The 13,082-nt window shown below is 42.9% G+C and overlaps 2 protein-coding genes across 5 annotated transcripts in view; both read left to right on the forward strand.

Annotated features, from left to right (window-relative positions):
* Nucleotides 1-1,074: 1,074 nt before the first annotated feature.
* On the forward strand, nt 1,075-12,255 carry RBM12 (RNA binding motif protein 12). Of its 2 annotated transcripts, XM_008934456.3 has the most exons (3): nt 1,075-1,516; nt 3,075-3,157; nt 7,634-12,255. In XM_008934456.3, the coding sequence occupies exon 3, from the start codon at nt 7,656-7,658 to the stop codon at nt 10,293-10,295; it is 2,640 nt and encodes an 879-aa protein (XP_008932704.2). In that variant the 5' UTR covers nt 1,075-1,516; nt 3,075-3,157; nt 7,634-7,655; the 3' UTR covers nt 10,296-12,255. The 2 variants fall into 2 exon arrangements, with proteins under 2 accessions (XP_008932704.2, XP_017923342.1); XM_018067853.2 differs by lacking the exons at nt 1,075-1,516; nt 3,075-3,157 and adding an exon at nt 5,738-7,201.
* The window catches only part of CPNE1 (copine 1), a 41,569-nt gene continuing 31,529 nt past the window's right edge, over nt 3,043-13,082 (forward strand). For 2 of the 3 annotated variants that reach the window (XR_003916458.1, XM_029965920.1), the window contains exon 1: nt 7,669-7,776. The gene's annotated coding sequence lies outside the window, so the exon portion shown is untranslated. Of the gene's footprint in view, nt 3,158-7,668; nt 7,777-13,082 lie in introns of those variants that run through there. The other variant, XM_029965921.1, reaches the window with a different exon arrangement.

Below are 13,082 nucleotides of genomic sequence, written 5' to 3' on the forward strand. Positions count from 1 at the left end.
TTATCGGGGCTGAGTTCAGTCAGGCCAAGGAAAAACACAACACGGGGCATCGGCCCAGGGGAATCTTTCATTTTAATCCTGCAACTTGCTCCTAAGTGAAGAAGTGAGCCGCTCTCAGGGTTCTGCTCTCTTGAAGCTCAGTGCTCTCTTCAAGTCCGCTTTCCCTCGGCAGCAGCACCACTCACTGTCACTAATCCGCACACGACGCGCCGGCGGATCGGGGGTTGTTGCGGTTCCGGAGGGTCCGTGTCTGTTCCTGTTCCGCTCCCGCCCGGCGGCTCCTCCTGAGGGCTCTGAGGCTCCGCCCCCGCCCCGCGCACGCGCCGTCCCGCGCACGAGGCCCGCCCCCAGCGCGCATCGCGGCGCCATTTTGTGCGCTGCGTGCCTGTGCGCGGGCTCGGCGCGCTGCCGGCGGGCGGCGCCTTCTAACCCTTTTTTTCCCGTACAGAATTTTTTTTTTTTTTTTTTTTTTTCCGTTTTTCCCTCGGTAAGAGCGCGCGGCGCCCGGCGAGCCGGACCGGGCTGCCTGCCCTAGCCCGCGCTGCGGCCCGGTTGCGGCGGGAGCCGCGGAGAGGGAGGCCGACGGCGGCGTCCCCGCGCACAAAGGCTGGCCGGCCGGCCGGGCCGGAGGCCCTCCTCCCGACCGCGGGCCCTGGCCCGAGCGGGCCGCTCCCGCTTGGCCGCGGCCCGGCTGAGGCCGCCCACTGGGCTCGGCTGAGCCCCGGCCCGGCCGGCCCCCGCCCGCCTGCCCCACTGCCGGTCGGCCGCCGGCGGAGCTGCGCGGGATGAAGTCTTGCGGCGAAGCCGGGCCCGGCGCGGGGCGCCCGAGTGACCTTGCGCGTGCCGGCCGGGCCGGCCGTGGGGCTGTGTCGGCCGAGCGGGCATCGGAGGGCTCCCGACGCTGCTCCCCGACGCGGGAGGGCCGCGCCCTCGTGCCCCCGGGCCGTCCCGGGGCCCTTCGCCCGGTCCCGGGGGTTCAGGCGAGGCAGACATCGGGAGGAAGGTCCCCGGTGCCCGCGGCGCTTCCTCCGCCCGTCCGGGTTGCCCTGTAAGCGCCAGCGAAGTTGCCGCACTGTTAACGGAGCGCTCTCTTCTGCTAGTGAAAATCAGCTCTGTAAAATAAAAACAGCGAAGACAAACAGCAGCCAAGCAACCAACAAAAGAAAAAAAAACAATCCCAAAGAAAAAACAACCTAAGCCCGCCCTTCCCAAAAGAAAAGCCCAAAGTAGCGTTCAAGTGGGTCCCAGTGTGAGTTTTCTTTCGAAAAAAGAGCCTCGTGGCTCTGGTTTTACTTACTCTTAAACTTACCTATTATTCTTAGTAATTTGTTTCCCCACCTTGATCTGATGGGGTTAGGCAAAAAAATCGGCCGGTTGTTTCCTCGGTGGACTCCTGTTAAGGTTGTTTCATCGGTGATTTTGTGTGCGGTGGGTGCTGGTTCTTGTGCAGCTGACAGGGCGTTGTGGGGTGTCCACGCTGTGTGGGGACACCTTTGCACAGCCGGTGCTGGCCCAGGTAATGTGCTCGTGCGCATTCGGTTCATTGGAAAGGGTGTTTTTACCTACAGGAGTCATGGATGGTTTGCTTTAAAGTTGAGACATTTGAGACTTGCAAAGAAAAGTCGGTGGTGTTTGGTGGAGAGGTTAAGTGGAGTGGAGTTTTGCACCTTTTGGGAATGCCGTCTGATCTTGTTCATGTTGTCTTGGTCCACTGCAAATCTTCAGCTTGTTTTCAGTGTTGAGAAGAGTAACATGTGCAACAACGTGGTTGCTGTACTGGAAATACATCCAATGATTTGGGTTTTTCTTCCAAATGGAAAGTTCTTTGTGCATGAGAGGTTTATCTGCTTCCCGAAGCAGGTGTGTTTTTGCATGAAACTGTTTTTCAGGTGATTACAGTTCTCTCTCTTTGTGAACTTGACACTGTTATAGATGAAAGTGTATAGTTGAATCCTTCTAATATAGGATTGCATGTTTCTCTTAAAGGTCTAATAAAAAAAAGAAGTCTTATTTTCCTAAATACACTTGCCATTTTAATATAAGTCTGTAGAGTGTAGTTGTACCTTTCTCACTTGTAAGTCTGTTACTGATGTCGTGGAAGATGTGTGAATATCTGTGTTTGTTTGAATTCCCTCTGTTAGGGAGTTTGTGGAGGGTTTGTTAGTACTTCTTGCTCCAAGTTTGCTTTGGTAACTATGTTTAACAACTGAAACCGGCTCTTTTGGCTTTGTGAGGAGGAGGGAGTTGTCTGTTCCTAGTGAGAGTCATTCCTGGACGGTTTTCCAAAGAATCGCCATTTTAGTGTGAGGTGGTCTGCCAAGCAGTGAAATAGCAAAGGTGTTCCATCCCATCTTTAAATACAAAATACATATGTTGCCACTTAAAATGTTGGGCTTTTTTGTTGAGTTGTAATCCTGGAAAGATAATTGTTATCCAGGGATGAAAAAATGGGCATTTGATCAGGGTTTGGTTAATGAAATGGCAGATTACAACTGAAGATACAGTATCTTGTGGGAGTTCTTCCTGTGTGCTCTGTGGAGGGGACTGCCTAGAGATGGCTGTGAAATGTCACTTAGTTTCATCAGCTTGTGTGACTCTCAAAGAATTCTTCACCTGCAACTCCAGGGAGGTTTTCTGAGGTACAGCTTATGTTGCTTTGTTTGAGTAAGAAGATGCACAGTTGGAGGAAGGAATATCATTACTGATGGAGAAAGGGTTTGTTAAAATTTAGGGTTTTCAAGTATTAATTCTCATTCTTTGCCTTTGAAAGAGAGATTTGTTTACCTGTTGGTCATGGGAAAATTTGAAAGACTCTTTGAATGCTTTCTGGTTCTTTTTATATTCTTTGTGGAAGACATGCTTATGTCTTGAAATCATAAAAAAGCTCTACAATGCAATTGCCAACAAGTCACATAGGGAGAAGGTACAGAAAATGCACCCTTGTGGTTCTTGTATGTTGGAGTGCCTTGTGGTGGTCGCAGGTTTGAACTTTCTATATATACAGTTCTTTGTGGACTGTTACTGCTGTTGTGTTGCCTGCATTGATTTTTGCCTCCATTTATTCTTTATTGCAGTCTAAAAGTTGGTTTTAATTGGTTGCCCACAGGATTGGCTTGGCTTCTGCTACTTGTTAAGAAAAAAACATCTGTCTTTGCAGGTAAGAGCCTTTGAATTGAAGACTTCTTTATATGCCTATTGAGTATATCCTAAGAAATACCCGAAGCTTTTGGAATCTGAATTTATATCAAAAGACTTGGGTCTGTAGCTTGTCTCTTTACTTTGACTTACTCTTTGATGGTGGTTTTGGCAGTGTTTTTCTTGTAAACAGAATTTTCCGCCAAACTGATGTTTCTGTTGTTTCATCAGCATGTGGTAGTCTGGAACACTCTCTCAGTTATTTTGCACTGTTGGAAAATGCAGTTACTTTGCTGCAGGCCACAGGTCTGCATGTTTGTAACTACTGGAGTGTAGAAGTGAACATCAATTGGTTCTAATTAGGTTTTGCAGCATTTAAAGGGCTTGAATAGTTTCAAATTGGCTCAGAGATGACTGTATTAATCTAACAGGTTGATTTTAGCCTAAAAAAGACAAAACTGTAGTCTGCAGTTTTAACTTCTGCTAGACAGTCTCCTACTTAAAATTCCTCCTCCAGTACCAGAGTTACTGCAGTTCTTAGTCTTCATCCAAGAATTGCCAAAGATGTTTGTGTGTATTTGTACCATGTGGGTATTGTACTTTAATGCTCCCTGGGGACTGGGATGAATATTCCCAGCTTTTCCATTGAAAAATTCATACATCTTAAAACACTGGTCTGGCATGCTTATGAATTTATGCATATGACCCAAATTCTTGTTATTTTACCAACTAGCACATAGATGGAAGAAGTAGTATTGTCATCTTCTACACTTTTTTGCCACACTTTGTAACATCAACATTTCTAAAGACATAAGCATGCTGTTAAGGCTCATCAGATAAGTTGAATCAGGTTGACTGTCAGCCTGTTATTCTCCATTTTTGATTTCAACTTGCTAATGGGGATGGAACGTCCATAGTGTACCTCTAGGATTTTGTGCTTCCAGGAATATATCAAACACACAAACCGACAACAAAACCCCCTTTTGCCTCCAAGTCCCTTTTTGCACCAGGAGGAAAGCAGGCAGCCTGAGGACACCTCTGACAGCCCAGCAGAAAGCCTTCAGTGCCCGCTGGACGGGCCCGTGCTGTGTCTGAAGTTGATGTTGCCTCTGCAGGTGTTGGTCTTTGCAAGTGAGCAGTGGAATATTTGAACAGGCTTTGCATTTTCATTACTTGGAAAATTTGACTGAGTGTGTTATTGCCTCCTAAGTGCATTTTGGAAAAAATCTGTTTGTGTTTAGAAATGTAAAACTTGGCCCTTTTGGTCCTTGAGATTTTTCTTTAGGTCACAGAAGCAACACTACTACTCTGTTTAAGCACTGAAATCCTGAGAAAATTGAAGCAGTTACGTGTTGACAGAATATTCCTTTGCCAAAAATACTTGATGAGTCAAGTCCTTAAAATTCTTTTTATTCAGACCGTGATACTGTCAGCTCTTGCTTAATAGCAAGCTTTTGCTGAATGTTCTACATGGAACTAAATGCACTGAAGTCATTGCAGCCAGTTTTTTTTAGTGACCATATCCCTAAGCAACTCTTTGAATTTTTTTGTCAATAGTGATTTAGTGGACCTGAATAGAGTACTTGGTAGCAAAACTTCAAGGACTCTCTTAGCATTTTGAATTTAGTGCAGAAATGAAACTCTTGCATTATCCCAGACTACTTGAACTCTTTTGTGACTTTATCTGTTAATTTGTCTTCTGGGCTGAGTTCATGAAATCATTTGTAAATGTAGTTATCCAGCAGGTGTCAGTTCTGATAAAGAATATAAGGTGTTCTAAACCAGCAGACCTGAGTACACACACCTCCCCAAGTTGCCCTTGTTCAACCAATGGCCATACCAGATTGTCCTCCCTTTTGCATTAGTAAGGAAATAACTAAAAGTAGTCTCCCATTTAATAGAAGAAACTTCAAATGTCTTAACTACCAATACATAAAAATTTCTAACTAATTTCTGTATATAATAGGTAATAGAAAAAATGTAAACCTCTTAGCACGATTTGCACTTGGTAGTATTTCAGTGTCAAAAGTGTAGGTGCAAAACCAGGGATGCTTTTATATTGCTTGCTTGCCTCAGAATCATCTAATTCAAAAGCCATCCCGTAGCACAACAAATAAAGCTTGGGCTTACCGTGCCCTTTGGTGTGGCTTCTGTAAAGGAAGCATAATTTCATTTTAACTTTAGTTTTGGAGAATGCCATCAATTGTGGCAAATTTAAAGTAAAACTACAGAATCCCTGTAAAACGCTGCTTTTTAAAACAGTGCAAAAAGTCTTAGATGCTTTCTTAGATGTTTACGTAGCATAGATAGTCCTTATTTTGACCTCTTGTGGTTTTTTTCACATGGGCCAGTTCTTTTGTTGTTGGAAAATGATTGGGCAATGAATTTTATTTTCAAAGTTAAATGTAGCTGCCACTATAAAAGATAAAGGCAAAGATGTTGCTTCTGTTACCTGACCGTGGAGATGGGCAAGTTGCTTTCAAAAGAATTAACCCTGAGGCTTAGTGGATATGGCCCTTTCTGTTGCTGTCTTCCCTTGGGGGAATAGAGGTTTTCTTAGCAGTGGGTTTTTTTGTTTCTTTAAATGTTTGTATTGTGAGTTCCAGTCTCTCTCTCAAGATGGTGCAGTAAGGAATTGGATGTTCATGCACAGCGGCCAGAGCAGCAGAGCTGATTTGGTGTGAACGGGCTTGTTTGCTGTTTCCTTGAGGGAGAAAGGTCCTTGACACTTCTCTGCTGTCAGCCAGTTGGGGGCAATGCCGTGGAATACCCCAGAATGTGGCTTGAATTCATTAGTATGTTGAAGGGGTTAGCTCTGGTTTATTGGTCAACAAAATAAAATACTGAAGGACCCAATTTAGTAATCTGAAGTTCCATCATGCAAACAGAAGAACTGCTTCTTCACTCTGTAGAAGAATTGTTACTCTTGTTTTCATTAAGTGCTGACTTCAGCGTTGCCTGGTTAAATTGTGGCTTTACTTAGTCATTCAAGACATGGCTACTCTGAAGCGATTGGAAGAGCTGGGCAGGCAAATGGAGCTGACTTAGGATTGGACTGTGTGCTGGGATATGATGCTTAGCTGAACGTGAGTTACTGGGAGATAGTTACTGATTGGAGTTGGTCAGAGCTTTGGTAATGACCAGGAGTCTTTGATGCATGGCCTTGTGGTGTTGCAATTGGACATCTGGTTGGACTTGATCTTTAAAGGTCTTTTCCAACTTAAACAGTTCTGTGATTCTATGGTCTGGTTCGTCCTTGATTTCAAGTGCTTAGCTAACACCATTCCTGTGTGACTAATGGGAGCCTTGGAGATCTTCTGTGAGATACTGAACTGGCTTGTACTTGTCGAGAAGTTTCAGGGACCAAGTGGCTCAGGTGAAACAAGGTGCTACTGCTGACGGTTTAGGCTGAGAGACTTCTGAACTGGTGAACTCTGCTAATATAAATATGATGCTTTCAGCCTGCACTGAATGTTTGTCTAGAATAAGTGACAATTATCTAGTATCCTGTTTGTCTTCAACTTCTGATATGACCTCAGGCTTCTGTAGAATTTGTACAAGGTAACTGTCCAGATCTTGCTGTTACGCATTGATCTTAAGCTTCCACTAACGTCAGCTGCAGAGGTAAAAGTCATTTTCTTGTGCCTGAGACAGAAGGTGTCATGTGCTAGACAGAATTCTGTCTGCAACTACTGAAAAAATTAGACCTTGTTTTTGGAAGCTGTAAAGGCCAAATATCTATTTAGGATATGCATAGATTTAATCTAATTTAGGTGAGGTGTTTATAGTCACAAAATGGCTGGGGCTAGTTTATAACAGTTAGCAAGCTACAGGTCCCCTGGACCCTTTTCCTTTGCTAGGAATCAAACATCAGGTCCATAGGATACAGTCAGGATGTCTTGTATGTCTCACTGTTGCTAGTTGTCCATATTGGGATTTTGTTCATAACCAACCTGATCTTACATTTCTAGTTGTTTTCACTTGGCAGGAGATAAAATCCCTCCCCAAATGAAAGGGAGCTGTTTCTTTCCCATAGCTGTGCAGAATTTTGCTGTCACTTTGTCAGGTACAGTGGATACCATATCAGTGTATAGCAAATTAATTTTGTTAGCTTGGCTAAAATACTCATTTTGCTTACATTCTGTTAAGTATTGAACTACCGATATAATAGTTCTGATTTTTGATATTCCTTAGTTAGTTTGTTGTTTTGGTTTTTTGTTTTTGTTTTTTTTTTTTAACTGACGCTTTTGGGTCTTAGTATAACGACTATTTTGGAATCTCTAATACAAAATGTATACTGATTGTGTTGTAAATGTTTAATACTTCAGCCTGTATGAAGTAAACAAACACGAATAAGAAACTTGGAATATAAACATGCTTAATCTTTACAAGATGTTACGAGGTGTGTCTAACCAAATGCAGTAGCTGGTGTGTGTAGGTGCTTGCATGGTGTCACGAACAGTAGTCTGACATGGCCGTTGCCTTTTCTCATCTGCAGGTGTGTGTGGTTTCAGCGCAGCATGGCTGTGGTCATCCGCTTGCAAGGTCTCCCGATTGTGGCGGGGACCATGGACATTCGCCACTTCTTCTCTGGATTGACCATTCCCGATGGGGGCGTGCATATTGTAGGGGGTGAACTGGGTGAGGCTTTCATCGTTTTTGCCACTGATGAAGATGCAAGGCTTGGTATGATGCGCACAGGTGGTACCATTAAAGGGTCAAAAGTAACGCTGTTGCTGAGCAGTAAAACTGAAATGCAGAACATGATAGAACTCAGTCGTAGGCGTTTCGAAACCGCCAATCTAGATATGCCACCAGCAAACGCGAGCAGGTCGGGACCACCACCTAGTTCTGGAATGAGTGGCAGGGTTAACTTACCTACTACTGTACCTAACTTTAATAATCCTTCTCCTAGTATAGTAACTGCTTCCACTACAGTGCACGAGAGCAATAAAAACATATCCACGTTTTCTACTGCCAGTATGGGAAGTGCACCTCCAAATCTTGGGAGTACCTTTGGTAGTCCAACATTTAGCTCAACTATACCTAGCACAGCATCCCCAATGAACACAGTACCTCCTCCACCAATCCCTCCTATCCCAGCTATGCCATCTTTGCCACCAATGCCTTCTATTCCCCCCATACCTGTTCCACCTCCTGTACCCACACTGCCTCCTGTTCCTCCAGTTCCTCCGATTCCCCCCGTGCCCCCTGTACCTCCAATGACACCTCTGCCTCCCATATCAGGAATGCCTCCTATGAATCCTCCACCTGTAGCACCCTTACCCACTGGAATGAATGGGTCTGGAGCAGCAGTGAATATGAACAGCGGCTTGAATCCATTGTTTATTGGTCCCATGAATCCTGTAAATCCTATCCAGATGAATTCTCAAGGTAGTGTCAAGCCAATTCCAATCAATCCTGATGATTTGTATGTCAGCGTTCATGGAATGCCCTTTTCTGCAACAGAATCTGATGTGAAAGACTTTTTCCTTGGGCTCCGTGTGGATGCAATCCATATGCTGAAGGATCATGTAGGTCGAAATAATGGAAATGGACTAGTTAAGTTTTTTTCTCCTCAAGATACATTTGAAGCACTGAAGCGAAACAGAATGCTGATGATTCAGCGCTATGTTGAAGTTAGTCCTGCAACAGAGAGACAGTGGGTGGCTGCTGGAGGCCACATAACTTTCAAGCAAACCATGGGTCCCTCTGGGCAGCCACATCCTCCTCCCCAGGCTCATCCTAGGTCCAAATCTCCCAGTGGGCAGAAAAGGTCACGGTCGAGATCTCCCCACGAGCATGGTTTCTGTGTTTATTTGAAAGGTCTCCCCTTTGAATCAGAGAACAAACATGTGATAGATTTTTTTAAAAAGCTGGATATAGTTGAAGACAGCATTTATATAGCTTATGGACCCAATGGGAAGGCAATTGGAGAGGGGTTTGTTGAGTTCAGGAATGAAGCTGATTATAAAGCGGCTTTGTGTCATCATAAGCAGTACATAGGGAATCGCTTTATTCAGGTTCATCCAATTACTAAAAAGGCAATGTTAGAAAAGATAGATATGATTCGTAAACGATTGCAGAACTTCAGCTATGACCAGAGAGAGATCCTGATGAATGCTGAGGGAGAACCAGGCCTGCCAAAATTGTGTGCACATATATCTAATATTCCATACAACATAACAAAAATGGAAATCCTTCAGTTTCTAGAGGGACTGGCAGTAGAAGAAAACTCTGTACAAATTCTTGTTGATAATAATGGGCAAGGTTTAGGACAAGCACTGGTTCAGTTTAAAGCTGAAGATGACGCTCGTAAGGCAGAGCGTTTGCATCGTAAAAAACTGAATGGAAGAGATGTTAATTTGCGTTTGATAACTGTAGAAGAAATGAGAGATATTGAGAGAAACCCACCATCTCAAGGGAAAAAGATCCTGAAAATCCCGATCCAAGGAAACGCGGCTGTGCCGGGAGCGCCGGGCCCTGGTGGGGATGAGCATGCCTTCCTGGGGGGAAATGCTAAGGAAGCAAACAATGGTCCTCCCTTCAACTTCCCCGGTAACTTCAGCGGGTCTGGCACATTCGGTCCCCCTCTGCCACCTCCCGGAATAGGTGGCTTTCCTGATTCTAGACCAGGAATACCTGCAGTTGCAGCTAGTAGTTTACCTGGTGCAAGTATCGAGGTGCCAGCTTTTGCAGGTGGTCCTGCTAATTTGAGTGGGCCGGCAGGTTTTGCAGGGGGTCCTCAGGCGTTTGGTAATGGTCCTGGCAATTTAAGTGGGCCCCCTGCCTTTGGTGCTGGTCCTCCAGGAATTGCTGGTGGTCTTGGACATTTAGGTGGACCTCCAGGGTTTGGACCCGGACCAGGAAACATACATATTAGTGGACCCCCAGGTTTTGGAACAGGCTCTGGGAAGCCAGGGCCAACTGTCATCAAAGTGCAGAATATGCCCTTTACGGTTTCGGTTGATGAAATTTTGGATTTTTTTTATGGTTACCAAGTGATCCCTGGTTCAGTATGCTTAAAATACAATGAGAAGGGCATGCCCACTGGAGAAGCAATGGTTGCATTTGAGTCTCGTGATGAAGCTATGGCAGCTGTTGTTGATTTAAATGACAGACCTATAGGCTCCAGAAAAGTAAAACTTGTTTTAGGGTAGCTGTTCATCTGAAGTAGTTGTAGAATAGATATTCATAGTGCTGTGATAAATGCATCTGGATTGGTTTTTATAGTTTTTCCAGGATAGAACCTGTGGATTGTTTAAATTGTACAACAGATTGGTTTTGATAAGACAGAGCACTGGGTTAGCCATGACATGACAAACACTGTGAGGAGAGATGTGCAGTGGATTTTCCTCATGCAAATATGTGGAGAAGCTGGACAGATTCTTATTCAACATAGAAGTTTGGTGAACTCTCCTGGACACAGTGCTCATTGGAACCCGGGATGGGTTTGACATAGTTTTGGATAAGGGAAATAGGTGAAGTCAGTGAAGCTCTTCAGTGGGTGCTCTTGTAAGCCATTGTAAAATAGATAGCTATTTCTAGATTTGGTTAAAAGCTGGCTGAATTTGCTTTGTTTACAGGTCAAAGCTTTGTTTAAAGTCCTGATTTTATTCTGCAACTGAATTCTCAGTGTACACAGATTAATTGTTTTGTCTATGTATCTTTATTTTTTCCAAGATTTTCACTGTATGAACAGTTGAATTATGCCCTTTGCTGATGTGTCTACCAAACTAATTCCTATGAGTATGAGCAGAATCGTTCTGTAAAATTCAAGCTGTTCTTTGTGGTATAACCTTTAGTTATTTATATATTGCAATTATAACTGTGCAGAATAAGACTTTTGCCACAAGTATAGCTAACCTCAAACATAAATCATATGAGTTTTATAGTACGCTTAAAAGATTTCAAGTTGAAAATAATCATTATTGTTTAAGTAGCTTGATTTGTTAGGATCATACGAATCAGTTGGGAAGGGATCTTTGACACTAGTTGGATATTGATGTTGTATTTCTCATGTGTCTCTTGAACTCCTAACATAGAGTCTCTGTTAAGAGAACCAAAGTGGTGATTATTAGTTGAAGATTGGAGTCCAGATAAAGTTTTCAATTAGGTTATAATGAAGGAAACTTTTATCTTCAGCAACTCTGTTGTGAATTACTGCTGTGGGTGAATTCAGAGATAAAATTTATTTTTCTCCAAAACTTGAAAATACTGAGTTTACTATATATTTTTGCAATAAAGTTGTGCTGTTGTATTCAAAGTCTGTAAAGAGTTGCCATTTTCTTTGTTGTGCAGTGAAGCCTTCCATGGAAAAACAGAGAAATGGAAAGGGAGTAATTATTCAAGTAAAAAGTAGAATTTCTTTGGTTCATCCTTGCTTGGCTTATGATAAATTTTAAGACTTGGGTATTGCCTGGAAAAAATCCTGCTATTCCCTGCAAATCATTGTACTTAAACATAGTAAAGTTTAAACTGTTTTGGTTTTTTTTTTTGACAAAGAAAAACAGTGCCTTTTGGTGTTGCATATCATGGAACACTGAAGTGTATGGGCAGGCAAAATTGAGAGGTGCAAGTGGCAACAGTTTTATTCATGTGGTGTGTAGGACAGATTTGCAAACCTGTGCAGCGCTGCATCCCGAGAGGATTTCCCAGTAAGGAATCTGTGGAAGGATTGTATAAAGGTGTACTTCAATAAAGAGGCGGTTGCATTACACAGATGCTTCTGTAATTCATTAGCATAATTTTCTTTTGACAGATTACTAGGTGGTCCCAACTTCTGAAAAGTCATGTGATTTGTATATACTGTTTAAAATTAAGCCTCCTGTTAATAAAACTGTCTGTCTCTGAAGCTCCATGTTATGCGTTTCAACAGTCTTTGGGAGTAATGTTTCAACAGCAGATCTTTGTTTCTTTTTTTTTTTCCCCAAAAGTCTGAAAGTACTCTTGCTGATGTCAGAAAGATGTGTGATTAGGAGTCAAGTCTTTCAGTTTATTTTTAAAATTTTGCTCTTTGTTTTTTAAGCAACTTTTATTAAAGTTTCATACTATATTGGAGTTATTCGGGTGCTTGTTTTTTCATGTTTCACATTAGAATAAAATTACTGAAAAGGAAAACGTGGCTTCATTGTTCACAGAATTGATTTAAGATATTAGTGTTGATCTGCCAGAAATGGTGGTAACTGTTTTTCAAATGAATCACAACAATGCCTGCCTTGTTGTGAAATGTAATTAAACTACAGGTGTCTGGAATTAGAGACACAGTTCTGTGTTACTGTCTTTGATTTCACATCGGGATCCTCTTGGTCGTGGATCCAGGGTTTTTAGTGCTTGGGTTAGACACGGCATGTGCTGTGGAATATACTTGTGTGCCTGTTCCTTTGGACTTGCTAAAACTGCAGGTTTGTTTTGGAAAGCTTTTATTTTCTGATTCTTAATTTTTCTCTGTGGACTAAAGATATTTAAATGCTTATCTGAAAAAAAAGCGCAAATCAATACAAACAGCCATTGGTGTTGGAAACATTGACTTGAATGGAATGCTTAAATGGAGGATTTGGGGGGGAAGGGGTTCTTCATTTTGCCAAGCAGTTGATGCTCCTTATCTTTCAGCATAAATTAGGTAGTAAATATGCCCTCTTCCTTGAGAATAGGCTCTTGGAAAAAAAATAGGAAGTCCTAGCATATTTTGAATTTCTGTAGGTATGAGGAACAGTACATCGACTCGAATAGTTATGGTTGATCCTTTAAAGCATATATGGAGAAAAGTTCATTGTCAAGTGTCGATGCAAATAAAAGCAGCTTTCTGTAACAACTTGCTTTCATGTGAGAAGCAGTGTTAAAACTGCATGTGGAGCTAAATTATGAGAGAAGCCCTTATATTACCAGACTGCACGTCTAGAGTTGATAAAATTGCTTGCTTTGCACGTCTGTGTTCATGAACAGCC

This window comes from Manacus vitellinus, unplaced genomic scaffold (genome assembly GCF_001715985.3).
Source record: "Manacus vitellinus isolate BGI_N305 unplaced genomic scaffold, ASM171598v3 scaffold_124_pilon, whole genome shotgun sequence".
NCBI lineage: Eukaryota > Metazoa > Chordata > Aves > Passeriformes > Pipridae > Manacus > Manacus vitellinus.